Source organism: Gobius niger (genome assembly GCF_951799975.1).
Source record: "Gobius niger genome assembly, chromosome: 1".
NCBI lineage: Eukaryota > Metazoa > Chordata > Actinopteri > Gobiiformes > Gobiidae > Gobius > Gobius niger.
The window spans coordinates 75,793,820-75,814,257 of NC_136852.1; the positions used below are offsets into that span (position 1 = coordinate 75,793,820).

At 49.5% G+C, this 20,438-nt stretch overlaps 2 protein-coding genes across 3 annotated transcripts in view; both read left to right on the plus strand.

The window, feature by feature from the left end:
• LOC306980709 (tight junction protein 2-like) overlaps positions 1-1,030 on the plus strand; it is a 72,008-nt gene extending 70,978 nt beyond the window's left edge. For both annotated transcript variants that reach the window (XM_079580137.1, XM_079580138.1), the window contains exon 23: positions 886-1,030. In XM_079580137.1, coding sequence (XP_079436263.1) covers positions 886-1,018 — 133 coding nt within the window. In that variant the 3' untranslated portion in view covers positions 1,019-1,030. The remainder of the gene's footprint in view (positions 1-885) is intronic.
• Positions 1,031-4,989: 3,959 nt separating this feature from the next.
• The window catches only part of LOC306979895 (protein ENTREP2-like), a gene marked incomplete at its 3' end in the record, with an annotated part of 17,051 nt that continues 1,602 nt past the window's right edge, over positions 4,990-20,438 (plus strand). Inside the window, exons 1-9 of the mRNA XM_079579052.1 lie at positions 4,990-5,381; positions 7,585-7,641; positions 11,209-11,319; positions 11,437-11,550; positions 11,638-11,745; positions 11,852-11,982; positions 18,792-18,921; positions 19,003-19,045; positions 19,164-19,397. Coding sequence (XP_079435178.1) covers positions 5,139-5,381; positions 7,585-7,641; positions 11,209-11,319; positions 11,437-11,550; positions 11,638-11,745; positions 11,852-11,982; positions 18,792-18,921; positions 19,003-19,045; positions 19,164-19,397 — 1,171 coding nt within the window. The 5' untranslated portion in view covers positions 4,990-5,138. The remainder of the gene's footprint in view (positions 5,382-7,584; positions 7,642-11,208; positions 11,320-11,436; positions 11,551-11,637; positions 11,746-11,851; positions 11,983-18,791; positions 18,922-19,002; positions 19,046-19,163; positions 19,398-20,438) is intronic.

The window sequence follows — 20,438 nt, forward strand, 5'->3', positions numbered from 1 at the left end:
AGATCAATTGTGTCCAGAGATGATCTTGAAATGATTATTCACGCCTTTGTGTCTTCCCGTTTAGACGATTGTAACAGTTTGTTCTCGTGTCTGAACAAATAGGAGCGTCTCGTCTTCAGCAGATACAAAACTCTGCCGCGAGGTCACTGACTCGCACAAACAGAAGGGCTCACATTACTCCCATTCTGAAAGCCCTGCATTGGCTTCCAGTCAGTTTTCGTTTCCATTTTAAAATCCTGGTGTTGACCTTCAGAGCCTTGCATGGCCAGGCCCCCTCCTACATCAGAGACTTGTTGTGTCCGTATACCTCCTCTCGGAGTCTGAGGTCTCAGGATCAGAACCTCCTCATGGTCCATCGTACTCGTTTTAAGACCAGAGGAGATCGCTCCGACGCTCTGGAACGATCTTCCACTTTCCTCGCGGTTACTTGAAAGTGTCGATGTTTTTAAGAGTAACCTGAAAACCTACTTGTTTCAGAAAGCATTTTAGATTCCAGTGGAGTAGGGGTTGTTTTATGACCACGTTTTCTGTGACTGTCAATGTAAATGTACTTTGTATTTATATTTTGTATTTTTGTGAACCACTTTGTGACTTTTGTCTGTGAAAGGTGCTATATAAATAAACATTACTTACTTACACACACACACCCTCAGCCCATCGGGTAAGGCCCTACACACACACACACACACACACACACACACACACACACACACACACACACACACACACACACACACACACACACACACACACACACACACACACACACACACACACACACACACACACACACACACACACACACACACACACACACACACACACACACACGGGTTTGAACGTCCTCTTTTCACTGATATATCCTTGTGTCTGTCCCTCCTGCAGCTCCAGCGCTCGCCCGCGGTCCCCCCTCGTACCCGCAGAGGGCGCCGCCTTCGGCCCGGGCTCTGAGTCGGGCGCTGAGGGCGGGTACTTCTCAGGCAGCTCGCAGCAGCAGTACCAGGACACCGAGCTGTAGAAACCCCCAGAGCTCTCTCCCCCAGAGCTCTCTCCCCCAGAGCTCTCTCCCCCTCCTTTAGTTCCAGGTTTGCTTTACAGAAGACGGACTCTGTGATCGGAGACACTTTATTTATTTCCTCCGGGGGAAACACACACTGCACTTTTTTATCTTGCCTATGCAATTTTTTATTTGTCCACAGCGTCTTTGTTTGGCTGGCGAGCTGCAGGGGCGGGTGATGTGAGTCTGAGAGGTCAGGGTGAGGAGCAGGGAGAGACACGCAGCAGAGCATCTGAGCCTCTGAGCATCTGAGCGTCTGAGCCTCTGAGCGTAGGGAGAGACACGCAGCAGAGCCTCTGAGCCTCTGAGCGTCTGAGCCTCTGAGCGTCTGAGCCCAGCACATGTGCAGCCGCCTTAACCACCACCCTCTCAGCTGCTCAGGACGTGTTTGTCCTTCAGCTGAAACGTTAAAGGTGAATGTTTGGCCACATGACCCGCCCCTGACGACCTCTGACCCTCGATCCTCCTCCTTTTATAACCCGTTTACTGCATCTATGAGCAAAGTTACACTATATAAATATATACTTGTTAAATATGATATATGCTCTATATATTCCTTATCTAATCTATTTCTACACTGTCGGAGTCCTTACTTTTTATATTAAAAATCCCCGTGTACACACTCATATATAGAGATATATATATACAGAGTATACAGTATATGTCTATGAAGGAAATGTTACTTATATCTTGGAGTTTGACCTGATATTTGAAAAGTGCCTATTATTTTGTATGCACTGAGCTGTGAGGGTCATGTGTGGGTCCCGGGACGTCGTTGTAAAGAGTGCATATGGCAGGTCCACAGAGGCTGAAGAGGAGGTTCACTTTAGAGCTCCCGTCGTCAGAAGACCAGGAGCCGAACCTCTCGCTCCTCGTTCTGGTCCAAAGGAGAACCGTCCGTGCAGCTTCACTTCCCGAGGCCTGGAGTGAAGTGTGGCTCCTCCCATGTGGTCCTCCTGGAGCTCCTCCCATGTGGTCCTCCTGGAGCTCCTCCCATGTGGTCCATCAGAGCCTGTCACACCAACGCCGTCATCTCCAGCGTCCCACAATCAGAGCAGGCCCTCAGCTCGAGTCAAACGGCGTCGGGTCTGACGGGTCTGACGGTGATGAGGCGCTGGGAGGGCGTTCTGCTAAACTGTGGCTCTCAACGGCTTCAGAACCGCCTTCACCGTATTAGGGCAAGTCACCACCTAAATAAGACTCAAAAAGAGTCTCCACAATCGCACTGACCCCACACTCACACCCGGGCCTGAAGTCCTCCTGAGAACCTCCTGAGAACCTCCTGAGAACCTCCTGAGAACCTCCTGGACCCCTGCCATGTGCACTCTGAGGACGGCCTGGGAGGAGGTTTTCTGTTGACCCGCTGTATTGTCTCTGTCTCTGCCTAAAACCACACGGAACCAAAACTGGCACCAGGTTTATCGTCTCCTCCGTCGGCACGAGTGAACGTGGAGCTGACGGGACTTAAAGCCATAAGACTGACCAGGTGAGTGGACAAAGGAAGCCCCGCGATCGTCTTCACCTCCGTCTGAGATTATGATATCACAAGCCCCGCCCCCGCATGTGCTTTATCAGGGGCGGGGCCTCGTGTTCTGTACAAGACACTTTAATCAGACGAAACACTGATCACTGATAAAGAAACCGGAACAATGATGTGAAGAAGATCTGCACATTTACCATAAAGGGTTCTTCTCCAATGTCAGGATGTGAGGGAAACTGGGGAATAATTTCGGGGGGGAAAAAAAGGGGGGAAAAAGTGTTAAAGAGGGCGTGTTCTGCTTTAAAGAGGGGGTGTTCTGCTTTAAAGAGGGGGTGTTCTGCTTTTGTCAGTCCCACAGCACCAGTCTATATCACACTACAATGATGACAAACCTTCTGTTGGTCTGTAAATGCAGTAAATTAGAATAACTGCCTTGTATAAAATGTCTCTCTCAAAATGGCTGTAGTGAATGTCTTGAAATAGGCCTCTGTCTCTTTAAGAACCTCTGAGCCTTTAGACACGCCCCCTCCACACGCTGTCTGTGGCATCAGTGGGGAGGGGGTTCTGCTGAGGAGCAGTGGTTGGTTACTCGGCTGGTGACCAAAGCTCGGAGGCGTCTCCAGGAGGTGGGGGCGTTCCTAGGAGGACTCAGGCAAACCTATCCCTAAAATGGCCGCCATCAGCCAAAAATGTGACAAAAATTCAACAAAAATTTAACAAAAATTCAACAAAAATGTGACAAAAATTCAACAAAAATGTGACAAAAATTCAACAAAAATTCAACAAAAAATCAACAAAAATGTGACAAAAATTCAACAAAAATTTAACAAAAATTTAACAAAAATTCAACAAAAATTCAACAAAAATTCAACAAAAATTCAACAAAAATTCAACAAAAATTCAACAAAAATTTAACAAAAATTTAACAAAAATTCAACAAAAAATGACAAAAATGTGACAAAAACCTATCCCTAAAATGGCCGCCATCAGAGTTTTTACAGATTACTCAGAAATACGTGAATGTGCCAAGGCAACACTTCAGCCATGTTTTTAATGAGGGAGTGACAGAATAACAGGATGGAAAGCTGGAAAAAGTCCATTTTGCAGAATACCCCCCCCCCCCCTTAAAATGGGGAATGAATTGGGGAAAATTGGAAGAAATGGGGAAAATCTTAATAATACAATAACATCACGTCTCTTCCTTTAATGCTGTCCCTGGATCCTGCCCTCGATGCTCTGATTATTCCCCCCCCCCTGATACCAGACTGGTTTAATGGTACGCAGCCCCCCCCCCCCACCTGAACCGTTGATCTGGAATGCAAATGTATGTGAAGATAATGGTCTGCTGTAAGTGAGTGCACTGTGGAGGAGGAGCGGCACCTTCTTATTAAACACCTTTGTACCTGAGCTCCGCCCCCCAGTCTGTCTCTGTCACTGACTCTCATTCATCTTCATTTAGGGCGGGGCCCCCGGGACCCCAGACCCCCCCCCAGCCTGTCTCTGTCACTGACTCTCATCCATCGTAATAACTATTTAATAACATAATAAGAGTTTACGCTTCTGTTTAATATAAGACATGTTGTGTTGGTGGATCTGCAGCTCTGAGTCTGAGGAGGAGCTTCTGAACTGACTCCAAAGACCAGAAGAACCTCACGTCTGCAGCCAGTGTCGGGTATAAGTACATGTACTCCGAGTATTTAGAGTAACTGTATGCAGGTAAAGTGGTTATTTAGATACAGTTTAGGAAAGTATCATTTCAGGTTCATGTTTATAACAATAGGAGGAGTTTGGCGCGGTCTGGGCTGTGGGCGTGGCCAAAGTGCAGTTTTAATATTCATAATATTCATAATTAAAGTAAATAAGTTCCAACAGGCGGGGCATGTTTTTAACCTCTTAACTCCCGCCTGAACCAAAAGGACCTTTGTCCTCACGTTGTTGTTTTTTTCATCATTTTTTGTTGGGGATTACACTCATTTTTGTAACTTTTTTGTCAAATTTTTGTGACATTTTTGCCACTTTTTCATCAATTTTTCATCACTTTTTTGTCACATTTCCATCATTGTTTTCGTCTCAGTTTTGTCGCTATTTTCACACTTTTTTCCAGAAGCTTTTGGATTGGGGTAAAGCCAAACTGGAGGAAATGTGCTCGGTTCAGGTGGGAGTTAAAGGGTTAAACACCACTTTTATACATGGATATTATGCAAATCAAAGTATTCAAAGTATTGAGAAAACAGTATTCTGATTACACAGAGTAACCGAATGGGAAGTATCAAATAAATCAATTTTATTTTATAGAGCGCTTTTCAAACATGTAGCACAAAGTGCTTTACAGATTTAAAAACATTCTCTCAGACCCCCCCCCCCAGAGACACAACACACACTCAAGGTAAAACAGTGGAGACAAAGTACTGAGTATTGTGTAAGTGAATACAAGAGTAACGTCTCTGTTTACACCGGGGCGCACGTGTCCGCGGCCCCTCCTCTTCCGGACGTCCCGGAGCCAAACTATGTGAAAGTCTATCCGGAGAGTCTATAAAAGGCGCTGACGGAGCTCCGGGCTCCGTGCGGCTCCGTGCGGCTCCCTGCGGCTCCCTGCGGCTCATGTCTCTGCCCGTGGTGCTCCCGGGCTCCCTCTGCCCCTCCCCGGGCTCTCCTCCGCGGCCCCGGGGCCCGTGGTGCTCCCGGGGGGCGGCCTCTCCTCCTCTGCCCGGCCGCCCTCTGCTGTCCCTCGGCCTGCTGCAGCTGCTGCTCGGAGGCTCCATGGTGGCGCTGTCCTACGGGGCCGTGTCTCTGAGCGGATCCCCCGCGGTCCGGAACTCCTGCCCGTTCTGGGCCGGAGCCTCGGTGAGTCCTGTCCGCGCGCGGTGGAGGCTCCCGGTACCGGAGCTCCGGGGGCTCCGGGGGCTCCGGGGGCTCCGGGGGCTCCGGGGGCCGCAGCGTTAGCTTAGCCTCAGACCCAGGGCCGCAGTCACAGCAGCAGCTCTGAGTCTGCGCCGCCAGTACTCGAGTACTTTTACTCAGTTACTGCACTGGATGTACTGGAGGAACGGTACCTCTTAGAGTACTTTTATCACACAGTACTTTCTACTTTTGTAAAAGTAACAAGTACTTTTCTCTGTGTCAGATCTAATAAGATCATGTTTTACTCAGAGGAGTCACGTGGCCCATGTTTACTCAAGTAAAAGTAACGTTACTCATTTTACTCGAGTAAAAGTAATAATGTATTTGAGTCAAAAAGTCTGATTTATTTTCAAAACTTCATAAACAAAAAAAAAATGGTGTGAAAAAAATATGCACAAGAATCAGTGTGAAGAGACACAAGAAAGAGAAAAGTAAAAGTAAAAAAAGGATTTAGTAAAAAGTACATATATATATATACATATATATATATATATATATATATGTATATATATATGTATATGTACTTTTTACTAAATCCTTTTTTTACTTTTACTTTTATCTTTATTGTTTGTTTAGTTTTGTACATTTTGTTTTTGCTGAATAAAATAAAGAGGTTTTGTATTTGTATCTCTAACAATAGAACATTTATATAAACACCTTTATTATTCTGTTATAGACGCTTTATAACATCGGCCACTGAGTCTTTTACTGTTACAGGTGTGAGGGCTGGCCAGCAGGGGGCAGGTGTGAGGCCAGCAGGGGGAAGGTGTGAGGACTGACCAGCAGGGGGCAGGTGTGAGGCCAGCAGGGGGCAGGTGTGAGGCCAGCAGGGGGAAGGTGTGAGGACTGACCTGCAGGGGGCAGGTGTGAGGCCAGCAGGGGGCAGGTGTGAGGACTGACCTGCAGGGGGCAGGTGTGAGGCCAGCAGGGGGCAGGTGTGAGGACTGACCTGCAGGGGGCAGGTGTGAGGCCAGCAGGGGGCAGGTGTGAGGCCAGCAGGGGGAAGGTGTGAGGCCAGCAGGGGGAAGGTGTGAGGACTGACCTGCAGGGGGCAGGTGTGAGGCCAGCAGGGGGCAGGTGTGAGGCCAGCAGGGGGAAGGTGTGAGGACTGACCTGCAGGGGGCAGGTGTGAGGCCAGCAGGGGGCAGGTGTGAGGCCAGCAGGGGGAAGGTGTGAGGACTGACCAGCAGGGGGAAGGTGTGAGGACTGACCAGCAGGGGGCAGGTGTGAGGGCTGACCAGCAGGGGGCAGGTGTGAGGGCAGCAGGGGCAGGTGTGAGGGCAGCAGGGGGCAGGTGTGAGGACTGGGCAGCAGGGGGCAGGTGTGAGGGCAGCAGGGGGCAGGTGTGAGGCCAGCAGGGGGCAGGTGTGAGGACTGGGCAGTAGGGGGCAGGTGTGAGGGCTGACCAGTAGGGGGCAGGTGTGAGGGCTGACCAGTAGGGGGCAGGTGTGAGGGCTGACCAGTAGGGGGCAGGTGTGAGGCCAGCAGGGGGCAGGTGTGAGGGCAGCAGGGGGCAGGTGTGAGGGCAGCAGGGGGCAGGTGTGAGGCCAGTAGGGGGCAGGTGTGAGGACTGGTCACACATTAGCACTGCTCTACAGTGCTAATGTGGCTAATGCTAATGTGGCTAATGCTAATGTGGCCAATGCTAATGTGGCCAATGCTAATGTGGCTAATGCTAATGTGGCTAATGCTAATGTGGCCAATGCTAATGTGGCCAATGCTAATGTGGCTAATGCTAATGTGGCCAATGCTAATGTGGCTAATGCTAATGTGGCCAATGCTAATGTGGCTAATGCTAATGTGGCCAATGCTAATGTGGCTAATGCTAATGTGGATAATGCTAATGTGGCTAATGCTAATGTGGCCAATGCTAATGTGGCTAATGTTAATGTGGCTAATGCTAATGTGGCTAATGCTAATGTGGCCAATGCTAATGTGGCCAATGCTAATGTGGCTAATGCTAATGTGGCTAATGCTAATGTGGCTAATGCTAACGTGGCTAATGCTAACGTGGCTAATGCTAATGTGGCCAATGCTAATGTGGCTAATGCTAATGTGGCTAATGCTAATGTGGCTAATGCTAATGTGGCCAATGCTAATGTGGCTAATGCTAATGTGGCCAATGCTAATGTCCGCTCTGCTGCAGGTGATCCTGTCGGGGATCGTGGGGCTGCTGACCTGGAGGAAACCTGTGCTGCTCATGGTGAATAATCCAACCTCCTCTCACATGTCCTCTCACATGTCCTCTCACATGTCCTCTCACATGTCCTCTGTCCTCTCACATGTCCTCTCACATGTCCTCTCACATGTCCTCTCACATGTCCTCTCACATGTCCTCTGTCCTCTCACATGTCCTCTCACATGTCCTCTCACATGTCCTCTCACATGTCCTCTCACATGTCCTCTGTCCTCTCACATGTCCTCTGTCCTCTCACATGTCCTCTCACATGTCCTCTCACATGTCCTCTCACATGTCCTCTCACATGTCCTCTCACATGTCCTCTCACATGTCCTCTGTCCTCTCACGTGTCCTCTCACATGTCCTCTGTCCTCTCACGTGTCCTCTCACATGTCCTCTCACATGTCCTCTCACATGTCCTCTGTCCTCTCACATGTCCTCTCACGTGTCCTCACACATGTCCTCTCACATGTCCTCTCACATGTCCTCTCACATGTCCTCCCACATGTCCTCTCACATGTCCTCTGTCCTCTCACATGTCCTCTCACATGTCCTCCCACATGTCCTCTCACATGTCCTCTGTCCTCTCACATGTCCTCTCACATGTCCTCTGTCCTCTCACATGTCCTCTCACATGTCCTCTCACATGTCCTCTCACATGTCCTCTCACATGTCCTCTCACATGTCCTCTCACATGTCCTCTGTCCTCTCACATGTCCTCTCACGTGTCCTCTCACATGTCCTCTCACATGTCCTCTGTCCTCTCACATGTCCTCTCACATGTCCTCTCACATGTCCTCTCACATGTCCTCTCACATGTCCTCTCACATGTCCTCTCACATGTCCTCTCACATGTCCTCTCACATGTCCTCCCACATGTCCTCTGTCCTCTCACGTGTCCTCTCACATGTCCTCTGTCCTCTCACATGTCCTCTGTCCTCTCACATGTCCTCTCACATGTCCTCTCACATGTCCTCTCACATGTCCTCCCACATGTCCTCTCACATGTCCTCTGTCCTCTCACATGTCCTCTCACATGTCCTCTCACATGTCCTCCCACATGTCCTCTCACATGTCCTCTGTCCTCTCACATGTCCTCTCACATGTCCTCCCACATGTCCTCTCACATGTCCTCTGTCCTCTCACATGTCCTCTCACATGTCCTCTGTCCTCTCACATGTCCTCTCACATGTCCTCTCACATGTCCTCTCACATGTCCTCTCACATGTCCTCCCACATGTCCTCTCACATGTCCTCTGTCCTCTCACATGTCCTCTCACATGTCCTCTCACATGTCCTCTCACATGTCCTCTCACATGTCCTCTCACATGTCCTCTCACATGTCCTCTCACATGTCCTCTGTCCTCCCACATGTCCTCTCACATGTCCTCTGTCCTCTCACATGTCCTCTCACATGTCCTCTCACATGTCCTCTCACATGTCCTCTCACATGTCCTCTGTCCTCTCACATGTCCTCTCACATGTCCTCTGTCCTCTCACATGTCCTCTGTCCTCTCACATGTCCTCTGTCCTCTCACATGTCCTCTCACATGTCCTCTGTCCTCTCACATGTCCTCTCACGTGTCCTCCCACATGTCCTCTCACATGTCCTCTGTCCTCTCACATGTCCTCTCACATGTCCTCTCACATGTCCTCTGTCCTCTCACATGTCCTCTCACATGTCCTCTCACGTGTCCTCCCACATGTCCTCTCACATGTCCTCTGTCCTCTCACATGTCCTCTCACATGTCCTCTGTCCTCTCACATGTCCTCTCACATGTCCTCTCACGTGTCCTCCCACATGTCCTCTCACATGTCCTCTCACATGTCCTCTCACATGTCCTCTCACATGTCCTCTCACATGTCCTCTGTCCTCTCACATGTCCTCTCACGTGTCCTCTCACATGTCCTCTCACATGTCCTCTGTCCTCTCACATGTCCTCTCACATGTCCTCTCACATGTCCTCTCACATGTCCTCTCACATGTCCTCTCACATGTCCTCCCACATGTCCTCTCACATGTCCTCTCACATGTCCTCTCACATGTCCTCTCACGTGTCCTCTCACATGTCCTCTGTCCTCTCACATGTCCTCTCACATGTCCTCTCACATGTCCTCTCACGTGTCCTCTCACATGTCCTCTGTCCTCTCACGTGTCCTCTGTCCTCTCACATGTCCTCTCACGTGTCCTCTGTCCTCTCACATGTCCTCTCACATGTCCTCTCACGTGTCCTCTGTCCTCTCACGTGTCCTCTCACATGTCCTCTGTCCTCTCACATGTCCTCTCACATGTCCTCTCACGTGTCCTCTCACATGTCCTCTCACATGTCCTCTCACGTGTCCTCTCACATGTCCTCTCACATGTCCTCTCACATGTCCTCTCACATGTCCTCTGTCCTCTCACATGTCCTCTCACATGTCCTCTCACATGTCCTCCCACATGTCCTCTCACATGTCCTCTGTCCTCTCACATGTCCTCTCACATGTCCTCCCACATGTCCTCTCACATGTCCTCTGTCCTCTCACATGTCCTCTCACATGTCCTCCCACATGTCCTCTCACATGTCCTCTGTCCTCTCACATGTCCTCTCACATGTCCTCCCACATGTCCTCTCACATGTCCTCTGTCCTCTCACATGTCCTCTCACATGTCCTCTCACATGTCCTCTCACATGTCCTCTGTCCTCTCACATGTCCTCTCACATGTCCTCTCACATGTCCTCTCACATGTCCTCTGTCCTCTCACATGTCCTCTCACATGTCCTCTGTCCTCTCACATGTCCTCTCACATGTCCTCTGTCCTCTCACATGTCCTCTCACATGTCCTCTCACGTGTCCTCCCACATGTCCTCTCACATGTCCTCTGTCCTCTCACATGTCCTCTCACATGTCCTCTCACATGTCCTCTGTCCTCTCACATGTCCTCTCACATGTCCTCTCACATGTCCTCTCACATGTCCTCTCACGTGTCCTCCCACATGTCCTCTCACATGTCCTCTGTCCTCTCACATGTCCTCTCACGTGTCCTCTCACATGTCCTCTCACATGTCCTCTGTCCTCTCACATGTCCTCTCACGTGTCCTCTCACATGTCCTCTCACATGTCCTCTGTCCTCTCACATGTCCTCTCACATGTCCTCTCACATGTCCTCCCACGTGTCCTCTCACGTGTCCTCTGTCCTCTCACATGTCCTCTCACATGTCCTCCCACATGTCCTCTCACATGTCCTCTCACATGTCCTCTCACGTGTCCTCTGTCCTCTCACATGTCCTCTCACATGTCCTCTGTCCTCTCACATGTCCTCTCACATGTCCTCTGTCCTCTCACATGTCCTCTGTCCTCTCACATGTCCTCTCACATGTCCTCTCACATGTCCTCTCACATGTCCTCCCACATGTCCTCTCACATGTCCTCTCACATGTCCTCTCACGTGTCCTCTGTCCTCTCACATGTCCTCTCACATGTCCTCTGTCCTCTCACATGTCCTCTGTCCTCTCACGTGTCCTCTCACGTGTCCTCTCACGTGTCCTCTCACGTGTCCTCTCACGTGTCCTCTCACATGTCCTCTCACATGTCCTCTGTCTCCCTCAGGTGAACATGTTCGTCTTCCTGTCCGTGGTCTGTGTCCTCCTGAGTCTGGCCGGGTTCGTCCTCTGCTGTCAGGGAGCTCAGCTGGTGTCCAACATGAGCGGCTGCCAACAGGTCAGTCCCTCAGCCCTGTGGTCAGACGTGTGGTCAGACGTGAGGTCAGACGTGTGGTCAGACGTGTGGTCAGACGTGTGGTCAGTGAAACCTGGTGGTCAGCTGTGGTCCTTGCAGGTGGAGGACATGTGTTACTGCTGCCTCTTGGCCCGGAGCTCCACCTGCCCCGAGGACAAACTGCTGGAGCTGCAGCCGGCGCATTCCTGCACCACCATGAAGATCCTGCTGAAGGTCAGAGCCCCCCCCCCTCCCTCAGGTGTCCCCCCTCCCTCAGGTGTCCCCCCCCTCTCACCCTGCTGTTCCTCTTGTCTCCTGTAGAAGGTGCTGTTCGCCCTCTGCGCCCTGAACGCCCTGACCACGGCCGTGTGCCTCATGGCGGCCGCGCTCAGATACCTGCGCCTCTTCCACCGCAGGACGTCCTGTCTGGTACGACACGGTAGCTTGTGGGGTTCCCCTGTAGTGCCCTGGGGGGCTTTATTGGGGGGGTCCTGGAGCTCAGTAACACTGACCTTTGACCTTTGCTCTCTGACAGGACGAGCCTCAGCGTCCCGCAGAGGGAGAAGAACCCGCCCTGGAGCCGGACCCGGAGGAGTTCGTGCCCCCGGCTCCGCCCCCCTCTTACTTCTCCACCTTCTACTCCTACACCCCCCGACTGGCCCGACGGTAACGCCCCCCCCCCCCCCCCCCTCTCTGCCCTGGTTTAAGGGTGTCCTGGTTTAAGGGTGTCCTGGTTTAAGGGTGTCCTGGTTTAAGGGTGTCCTGGTTTAAGGGTGTCCTGGTTTAAGAGTGTCCTGGTTTAAGGGTGTCCTGGTTTAAGGGTGTCCTGGTTTAAGGGTGCCCTGGTTTAAGGGTGCCCTGGTTTAAGGGTGTCCTGGTTTAAGGGTGTCCTGGTTTAAGGGTGTCCTGGTTTAAGGGTGTCCTGGTTTAAGAGTGTCCTGGTTTAAGGGTGTCCTGGTTTAAGGGTGTCCTGGTTTAAGGGTGTCCTGGTTTAAGGGTGTCCTGGTTTAAGGGTGTCCTGGTTTAAGGGTGTCCTGGTTTAAGGGTGCCCTGGTTTAACAGTGTCCTGGTTTAAGAGTGTCCTGGTTTAAGAGTGTCCTGGTTTAAGGGAGTCCTGGTTTAAGTGTCCTGGTTTAAGGGTGTCCTGGTTTAAGTGTGTCCTGGTTTAAGTGCCCTGGTTTAAGGGTGTCCTGGTTTAAGAGTGTCCTGGTTTAAGGGTGTCCTGGTTTAAGGGTGTCCTGGTTTAAGGGTGCCCTGGTTTAAGAGTGTCCTGGTTTAAGAGTGTCCTGGTTTAAGGGTGTCCTGGTTTAATGGTGTCCTGGTTTAAGGGTGCCCTGGTTTAAGAGTGTCCTGGTTTAAGGGTGCCCTGGTTTAAGGGTGTCCTGGTTTAAGGGTGTCCTGGTTTAAGGGTGTCCTGGTTTAAGAGTGTCCTGGTTTAAGGGTGCCCTGGTTTAAGGGTGTCCTGGTTTAAGGGTGTCCTGGTTTAAGTGTCCTGGTTTAAGTGTCCTGGTTTAAGGGTGTCCTGGTTTAAGAGTGTCCTGGTTTAAGGGTGTCCTGGTTTAAGGGTGTCCTGGTTTAAGGGTGTCCTGGTTTAAGGGTGTCCTGGTTTAAGGGTGTCCTGGTTTAAGGGTGTCCTGGTTTAAGTGTCCTGGTTTAAGGGTGTCCAGGTTTAAGGGTGTCCTGGTTTAACAGTGTCCTGGTTTAACAGTGTCCTGGTTTAAGGGTGTCCTGGTTTAAGGGTGTCCTGGTTTAAGAGTGTCCTGGTTTAAGGTTGTCCTGGTTTAAGAGTGTCCTGGTTTAAGAGTGTCCTGGTTTAAGGGTGTCCTGGTTTAAGGGTGTCCTGGTTTAAGAGTGTCCTGGTTTAAGAGTGTCCTGGTTTAAGAGTGTCCTGGTTTAAGAGTGTCCTGGTTTAAGGGTGTCCTGGTTTAAGAGTGTCCTGGTTTAAGGGTGTCCTGGTTTAAAGGTGTCCTGGTTTAAGGGTGTCCTGGTTTAAGGGTGTCCTGGTTTAAGGGTGTCCTGGTTTAAAGGTGTCCTGGTTTAAGGGTGTCCTGGTTTAAGGGTGTCCTGGTTTAAGGGTGTCCTGGTTTAAGGGTGTCCTGGTTTAAGAGTGTCCTGGTTTAAGGGTGTCTTGGTTTAAGTGTGTCCTGGTTTAACAGTGTCCTGGTTTAAGGGTGTCCTGGTTTAAGTGTCCTGGTTTAAGGGTGTCCTGGTTTAAGGGTGTCCTGGTTTAAGGGTGTCCTGGTTTAAGGGTGTCCTGGTTTAACAGTGTCCTGGTTTAAGGGTGTCCTGGTTTAAGAGTGTCCTGGTTTAAGTGTCCTGGTTTAAGAGTGTCCTGGTTTAAGGGTGTCCTGGTTTAAGGGTGTCCTGGTTTAAAGGTGTCCTGGTTTAACAGTGTCCTGGTTTAAGGGTGTCCTGGTTTAAGGGTGTCCTGGTTTAAAGGTGTCCTGGTTTAAGTGTCCTGGTTTAAGTGTCCTGGTTTAACAGTGTCCTGGTTTAAGTGTCCTGGTTTAAGGGTGTCCTGGTTTAAGTGTCCTGGTTTAACAGTGTCCTGGTTTAAGAGTGTCCTGGTTTAAGGGTGTCCTGGTTTAAGTGTCCTGGTTTAACAGTGTCCTGGTTTAAGTGTCCTGGTTTAAGTGTCCTGGTTTAACAGTGTCCTGGTTTAAGTGTCCTGGTTTAAGAGTGTCCTGGTTTAAGGGTGTCCTGGTTTAACAGTGTCCTGGTTTAAGAGTGTCCTGGTTTAAGGGTGTCCTGGTTTAAGGGTGTCCTGGTTTAAGAGTGTCCTGGTTTAACAGTGTCCTGGTTTAAGAGTGTCCTGGTTTAAGGGTGTCCTGGTTTAAGGGTGTCCTGGTTTAAGGGTGTCCTGGTTTAAGGGTGTCCTGGTTTAAGGGTGTCCTGGTTTAAGAGTGTCCTGGTTTAAGAGTGTCCTGGTTTAAGGGTGTCCTGGTTTAAGGGTGTCCTGGTTTAAGGGTGTCCTGGTTTAAGAGTGCCCTGGTTTAAGGGTGTCCAGGTTTAAGAGTGTCCTGGTTTAACAGTGTCCTGGTTTAAGAGTGTCCTGGTTTAAGGGTGTCCTGGTTTAAGGGTGTCCTGGTTTAAGGGTGTCCTGGTTTAAGGGTGTCCTGGTTTAAGGGTGTCCTGGTTTAAGGGTGTCCTGGTTTAAGGGTGTCCTGGTTTAAGGGTGTCCTGGTTTAAGGGTGTCCTGGTTTAAGAGTGTCCTGGTTTAACAGTGTCCTGGTTTAAGAGTGTCCTGGTTTAAGGGTGTCCTGGTTTAAGGGTGTCCTGGTTTAAGGGTGTCCTGGTTTAAGGGTGTCCTGGTTTAAGGGTGTCCTGGTTTAAGGGTGTCCTGGTTTAAAGGTGTCCTGGTTTAAGGGTGTCCTGGTTTAAGAGTGTCCTGGTTTAAAGGTGTCCTGGTTTAAGGGTGTCCTGGTTAAAGGGTGTCCCGGTTTAAGTGTGTCCTGGTTTAAGGGTGTCCTGGTTTAAGGGTGTCCTGGTTAAAGGGTGTCCTGGTTTAACAGTGTCCCGGTTTAAGGGTGTCCCGGTTTAAGGGTGTCCCGGTTTAAGTGTGTCCTGGTTTAAGAGTGTCCTGGTTTAAGAGTGTCCTGGTTTAAGGGTGTCCTGGTTTAAGGGTGTCCTGGTTTAAGGGTGTCCTGGTTTAAGAGTGTCCTGGTTTAAGAGTGTCCTGGTTTAAGGGTGTCCTGGTTTAAGGGTGTCCTGGTTTAAGGGTGTCCTGGTTTAAGGGTGTCCTGGTTTAAGAGTGTCCTGGTTTAAGGGTGTCCTGGTTTAAGGGTGTCCTGGTTTAAGGGTGTCCTGGTTTAAGGGTGTCCTGGTTTAAGAGTGTCCTGGTTTAAGAGTGTCCTGGTTTAAGGGTGTCCTGGTTTAAGAGTGTCCTGGTTTAAGGGTGCCCTGGTTTAAAGGTGTCCTGGTTTAAGGGTGTCCTGGTTTAAGAGTGTCCTGGTTTAAGGGTGTCCTGGTTTAAGAGTGTCCTGGTTTAAGGGTGTCCTGGTTTAAGGGTGTCCTGGTTTAAGTGTCCTGGTTTAAGGGTGTCTTGGTTTAAGGGTGTCCTGGTTTAAGGGTGTCCTGGTTTAAGGGTGTTAGGGTTTAAGGGTGCCCTGGTTTAAGTGTGTCCTGGTTTAAGGGTGTCCTGGTTTAAGAGTGTCCTGGTTTAAGAGTGTCCTGGTTTAAGTGTCCCGGTTTAAGAGTGTCCTGGTTTAAGAGTGTCCTGGTTTAAGAGTGTCCTGGTTTAAGGGTGTCCTGGTTTAAGGGTGTCCTGGTTTAAAGGTGTCCTGGTTTAACAGTGTCCTGGTTTAAGGGTGTCCTGGTTTAAGGGTGTCCTGGTTTAAAGGTGTCCTGGTTTAAGTGTCCTGGTTTAAGTGTCCTGGTTTAACAGTGTCCTGGTTTAAGTGTCCTGGTTTAAGGGTGTCCTGGTTTAAGTGTCCTGGTTTAACAGTGTCCTGGTTTAAGAGTGTCCTGGTTTAAGGGTGTCCTGGTTTAAGTGTCCTGGTTTAACAGTGTCCTGGTTTAAGTGTCCTGGTTTAAGTGTCCTGGTTTAACAGTGTCCTGGTTTAAGTGTCCTGGTTTAAGAGTGTCCTGGTTTAAGGGTGTCCTGGTTTAACAGTGTCCTGGTTTAAGAGTGTCCTGGTTTAAGGGTGTCCTGGTTTAAGGGTGTCCTGGTTTAAGAGTGTCCTGGTTTAACAGTGTCCTGGTTTAAGAGTGTCCTGGTTTAAGGGTGTCCTGGTTTAAGGGTGTCCTGGTTTAAGGGTGTCCTGGTTTAAGGGTGTCCTGGTTTAAGGGTGTCCTGGTTTAAGAGTGTCCTGGTTTAAGAGTGTCCTGGTTTAAGGGTGTCCTGGTTTAAGGGTGTCCTGGTTTAAGGGTGTCCTGGTTTAAGAGTGCCCTGGTTTAAGGGTGTCCAGGTTTAAGAGTGTCCTGGTTTAACAGTGTCCTGGTTTAAGAGTGTCCTGGTTTAAGGGTGTCCTGGTTTAAGGGTGTCCTGGTTTAAGGGTGTCCTGGTTTAAGTGTCCTGGTTTAAGGGTGTCTTGGTTTAAGGGTGTCCTGGTTTAAGGGTGTCCTGGTTTAAGGGTGTTAGGGTTTAAGGGTGCCCTGGTTTAAGAGTGTCCTGGTTTAAGGGTGTCCTGGTTTAAGGGTGTTAGGGTTTAAGGGTGTCCTGGTTTAAGTGTGTCCTGGTTTAAGGGTGTCCTGGTTTAAGTGTGTCCTGGTTTAAAGGTGTCCTGGTTTAAGGGTTTTCCTGGTTTAAGAGTGTCCTGGTTTAAGAGTGTCCTGGTTTAAGTGTGTCCTGGTTTAAAGGTGCCCTGGTTTAAAGGTGTCCTGGTTTAAGGGTGTCCTGGTTTAAGGGTTTTCCTGGTTTAAGGGTGTCCTGGTTTAAGGGTGTCCTGGTTTAAGGGTGTCCTGGTTTAAGAGTGTCCTGGTTTAAGGGTGTCCTGGTTTAAGGGTGTCCTGGTTTAAGGGTGTCCTGGTTTAAAGGTGTCCTGGTTTAAGGGTGTCCTGGTTTAAAGGTGTCCTGGTTTAAAGGTGTCCTGGTTTAAGGGTGTCCTGGTTTAAGAGTGTCCTGGTTTAAGGGTGTCCTGGTTTAAGGGTGTCCTGGTTTAAGAGTGTCCTGGTTTAAGGGTGTCCTGGTTTAAGGGTGTCCTGGTTTAAGGGTGTCCTGGTTTAAGGGTGTCCTGGTTTAAGGGTGTCCTGGTTTAAGGGTGTCCTGGTTTAACAGTGCCCTGGTTTAAGGGTGTCCTGGTTTAAGGGTGCCCTGGTTTAAGGGTGTCCTGGTTTAAAGGTGCCCTGGTTTAAGGGTGTCCTGGTTTAAGGGTGCCCTGGTTTAAGGGTGTCCTGGTTTAAGGGTGCCCTGGTTTAAGGGTGTCCTGGTTTAAGGGTGTCCTGGTTTAAGGGTGCCCTGGTTTAAGGGTGCCCTGGTTTAAGGGTGCCCTGGTTTAAGGGTGCCCTGGTTTAAGGGTGTCCTGGTTTAAGAGTGTCCTGGTTTAAGGGTGTCCTGGTTTAAGGGTGTCCTGGTTTAAGGGTGTCCTGGTTTAAGAGTGTCCTGGTTTAAGGGTGTCCTGGTTTAAGGGTGTCCTGGTTTAAGGGTGTCCTGGTTTAAGAGTGTCCTGGTTTAATGTTGCCCTGGTTTAAGGGTGTCCTGGTTTAAGAGTGTCCTGGTTTAAGGGTGTCCTGGTTTAAGGGTGTCCTGGTTTAATGTTGCCCTGGTTTAAGGGTGTCCTGGTTTAAGAGTGTCCTGGTTTAAGGGTGTCCTGGTTTAAGGGTGTCCTGGTTTAAGAGTGTCCTGGTTTAAGGGTGTCCTGGTTTAAGGGTGTCCTGGTTTAAGGGTGTCCTGGTTTAAGAGTGTCCTGGTTTAAGGGTGCCCTGGTTTAAGGGTGTCCTGGTTTAAAGGTGTCCTGGTTTAAGGGTGCCCTGGTTTAAGGGTGTCCTGGTTTAAGGGTGTCCTGGTTTAAGGGTGTCCTGGTTTAAAGGTGTCCTGGTTTAAGGGTGTCCTGGTTTAAGAGTGTCCTGGTTTAAGGGTGTCCTGGTTTAAAGGTGTCCTGGTTTAAGGGTGTCCTGGTTTAAGAGTGTCCTGGTTTAAGAGTGTCCTGGTTTAAGTGTGTCCTGGTTTAAGGGTGTCCTGGTTTAAGAGTGTCCTGGTTTAAGAGTGTCCTGGTTTAAGTGTCCCGGTTTAAGAGTGTCCTGGTTTAAGAGTGTCCTGGTTTAAGAGTGTCCTGGTTTAAGAGTGTCCTGGTTTAAGGGTGTCCTGGTTTAAGGGTGTCCTGGTTTAAGAGTGTCCTGGTTTAAGGGTGCCCTGGTTTAAGTGTCCTGGTTTAAGAGTGTCCTGGTTTAAGGGTGTCCTGGTTTAAGGGTGTCCTGGTTTAAGGGTGTCCTGGTTTAAAGGTGTCCTGGTTTAAGGGTGTCCTGGTTTAAGAGTGTCCTGGTTTAAGAGTGTCCTGGTTTAAGAGTGTCCTGGTTTAAGAGTGTCCTGGTTTAAGGGTGTCCTGGTTTAAGGGTGTCCTGGTTTAAGGGTGTCCTGGTTTAAGGGTGTCCTGGTTTAAGGGTGTCCTGGTTTAAGGGTGTCCTGGTTTAAGGGTGTCCTGGTTTAAGGGTGTCCTGGTTTAAGGGTCCTGGTTTAAGGGTGTCCTGGTTTAAGAGTGTCCTGGTTTAAGAGTGTCCTGGTTTAAGTGTGTCCTGGTTTAAGAGTGTCCTGGTTTAAGTGTGTCCTGGTTTAAGAGTGTCCTGGTTTAAGTGTGTCCTGGTTTAAGGGTGTCCTGGTTTAAGTGTCCTGGTTTAAGTGTGTCCTGGTTTAAGTGTCCTGGTTTAAGTGTGTCCTGGTTTAAGGGTGTCCTGGTTTAAGGGTGTCCTGGTTTAAGGGTGTCCTGGTTTAAGAGTGTCCTGGTTTAAGGGTGTCCTGGTTTAAGGGTGTCCTGGTTTAAGGGTGCTTTGAGGGTGCTTTAAGGGTGCCCGCCCGGGGCTCAGCTGGTTCTCGTGTGCAGGGTCTTCAGGGACGGGGTCATCCCTCTGCCGCACATCTACGGCGCTCGGATCAAAGGCGTGGAGGTGTTCTGCCCGCTGGACCCGCCCCCGCCGTACGAGGAGGTGGAAGGAGGCGGGGCTATGGCGCAGGTGGGTGTGGTCTATCCGGTAACGGTCGCCTGTGAAGCTGTGGATTGTCCTGACTGTGTGTGTGTGTGTGTGTGTGTGCAGGGGCCCGACCACAGGAGCGCGGGGGCCTCGTCCTCTCCGGCCCGTGAGTCACACATCACACCTACAACAGTGGTTCCCAAAGAGGGGGGTTCGGGACCCCCGGTAAACCCCCCATAAACTGATTTAATAACGACGTTTGACCCTGTGCTCTTCCCTGTCAGCGCCTACAGAGGAGCCCAGAGAGGAGGTCCCCCTGGAGCCGCTCCCCTCAGCCGGGCCCCCAGATGATGAGGCCCCGGGCCCCCTCTGCCCCTCAGCCGGGCCCCCAGATCGACCCCCGGACCCCTGCCTCCCCTCAGCCCCGGACGCCCCCCCCGCGGTGGGGTCAGTCAGGAGGAAGACCAGGCTGTCGCGCAGCAGCAGTGACCCTCTGCTGACCGAGGACCAGGCGAAAGGTACAGGCCTGAGTAAAGGTTAAAGGTCAACCTCTGACCTTTTAAAGGGGGGGTATTCTGCAAAATGTACTTTTTCAAGCTTTCCATCATGTTATTCTGTCACTCCCTCATTAAAAACATGGCTGAAGTGTTGCCTTGGCACATTCACGTATTTCTGAGTAATCTGTAAAAACTCTGATGGCGGCCATTTTAGGGATAGGCTTTTGTCACATTTTTGTTGAAATTATTTAGAATTTTGTCATTTTTTGTCATTTTTTTGTTTAATTTTTGTCTTTTTTTTTTATTTTTGTCACATTTTTGTCATTTTTTGTCATTTTTTTGTTGAATTTTTGTCCAATTTTTGTTGAATTTTTGTCTTTTTTTTTATTTTTGTCACATTTTTGTTAAATTTTTGTTGAATTTTTGTTGAATTTTTGTTGAATTTTTGTTGATTTTTTTGTCATTTTTTTGTTTAATTTTTGTCACATCTTTGTTGAATTTTTGTCACATTTTTTTTAATTTTTGTCACATTTTTGTTGAATTTTTGTCACATTTTTGTTGAATTTTTGTCACATTTTTGTTGAATTTTTGTTAATTTTTTGTTGAATTTTTGTCACATTTTTGTTGAATTTTTGTCACATTTTTTGTTGAATTTTTGGCTGATGGCGGCCATTTTAGGGATAGGTTTGCCTGAGTCCTCCTAGGAACGCCCCCACCTCCTGGAGACGCCTCCGAGCTTTGGTCACCAGCCGAGTAACCAACCACTGCTCCTCAGCAGAACCCCCTCCCCACTGATGCCACAGACAGCGTGTGGAGGGGGCGTGTCTAAAGGCTCAGAGGTTCTTAAAGAGACAGAGGCCTATTTCAAGACATTCACTACAGCCATTTTGAGAGAGACATTTTATACAAGGCAGTTATTCTAATTTACTGCATTTACAGACCAACAGAAGGTTTGTCATCATTGTAGTGAGATATAGACTGGTGCTATGGGGCTGACAAAAGCAGAACACCCCCTCTTTAAAGCAGAACACCCCCTCTTTAAAGCAGAACACCCCCTCTTTA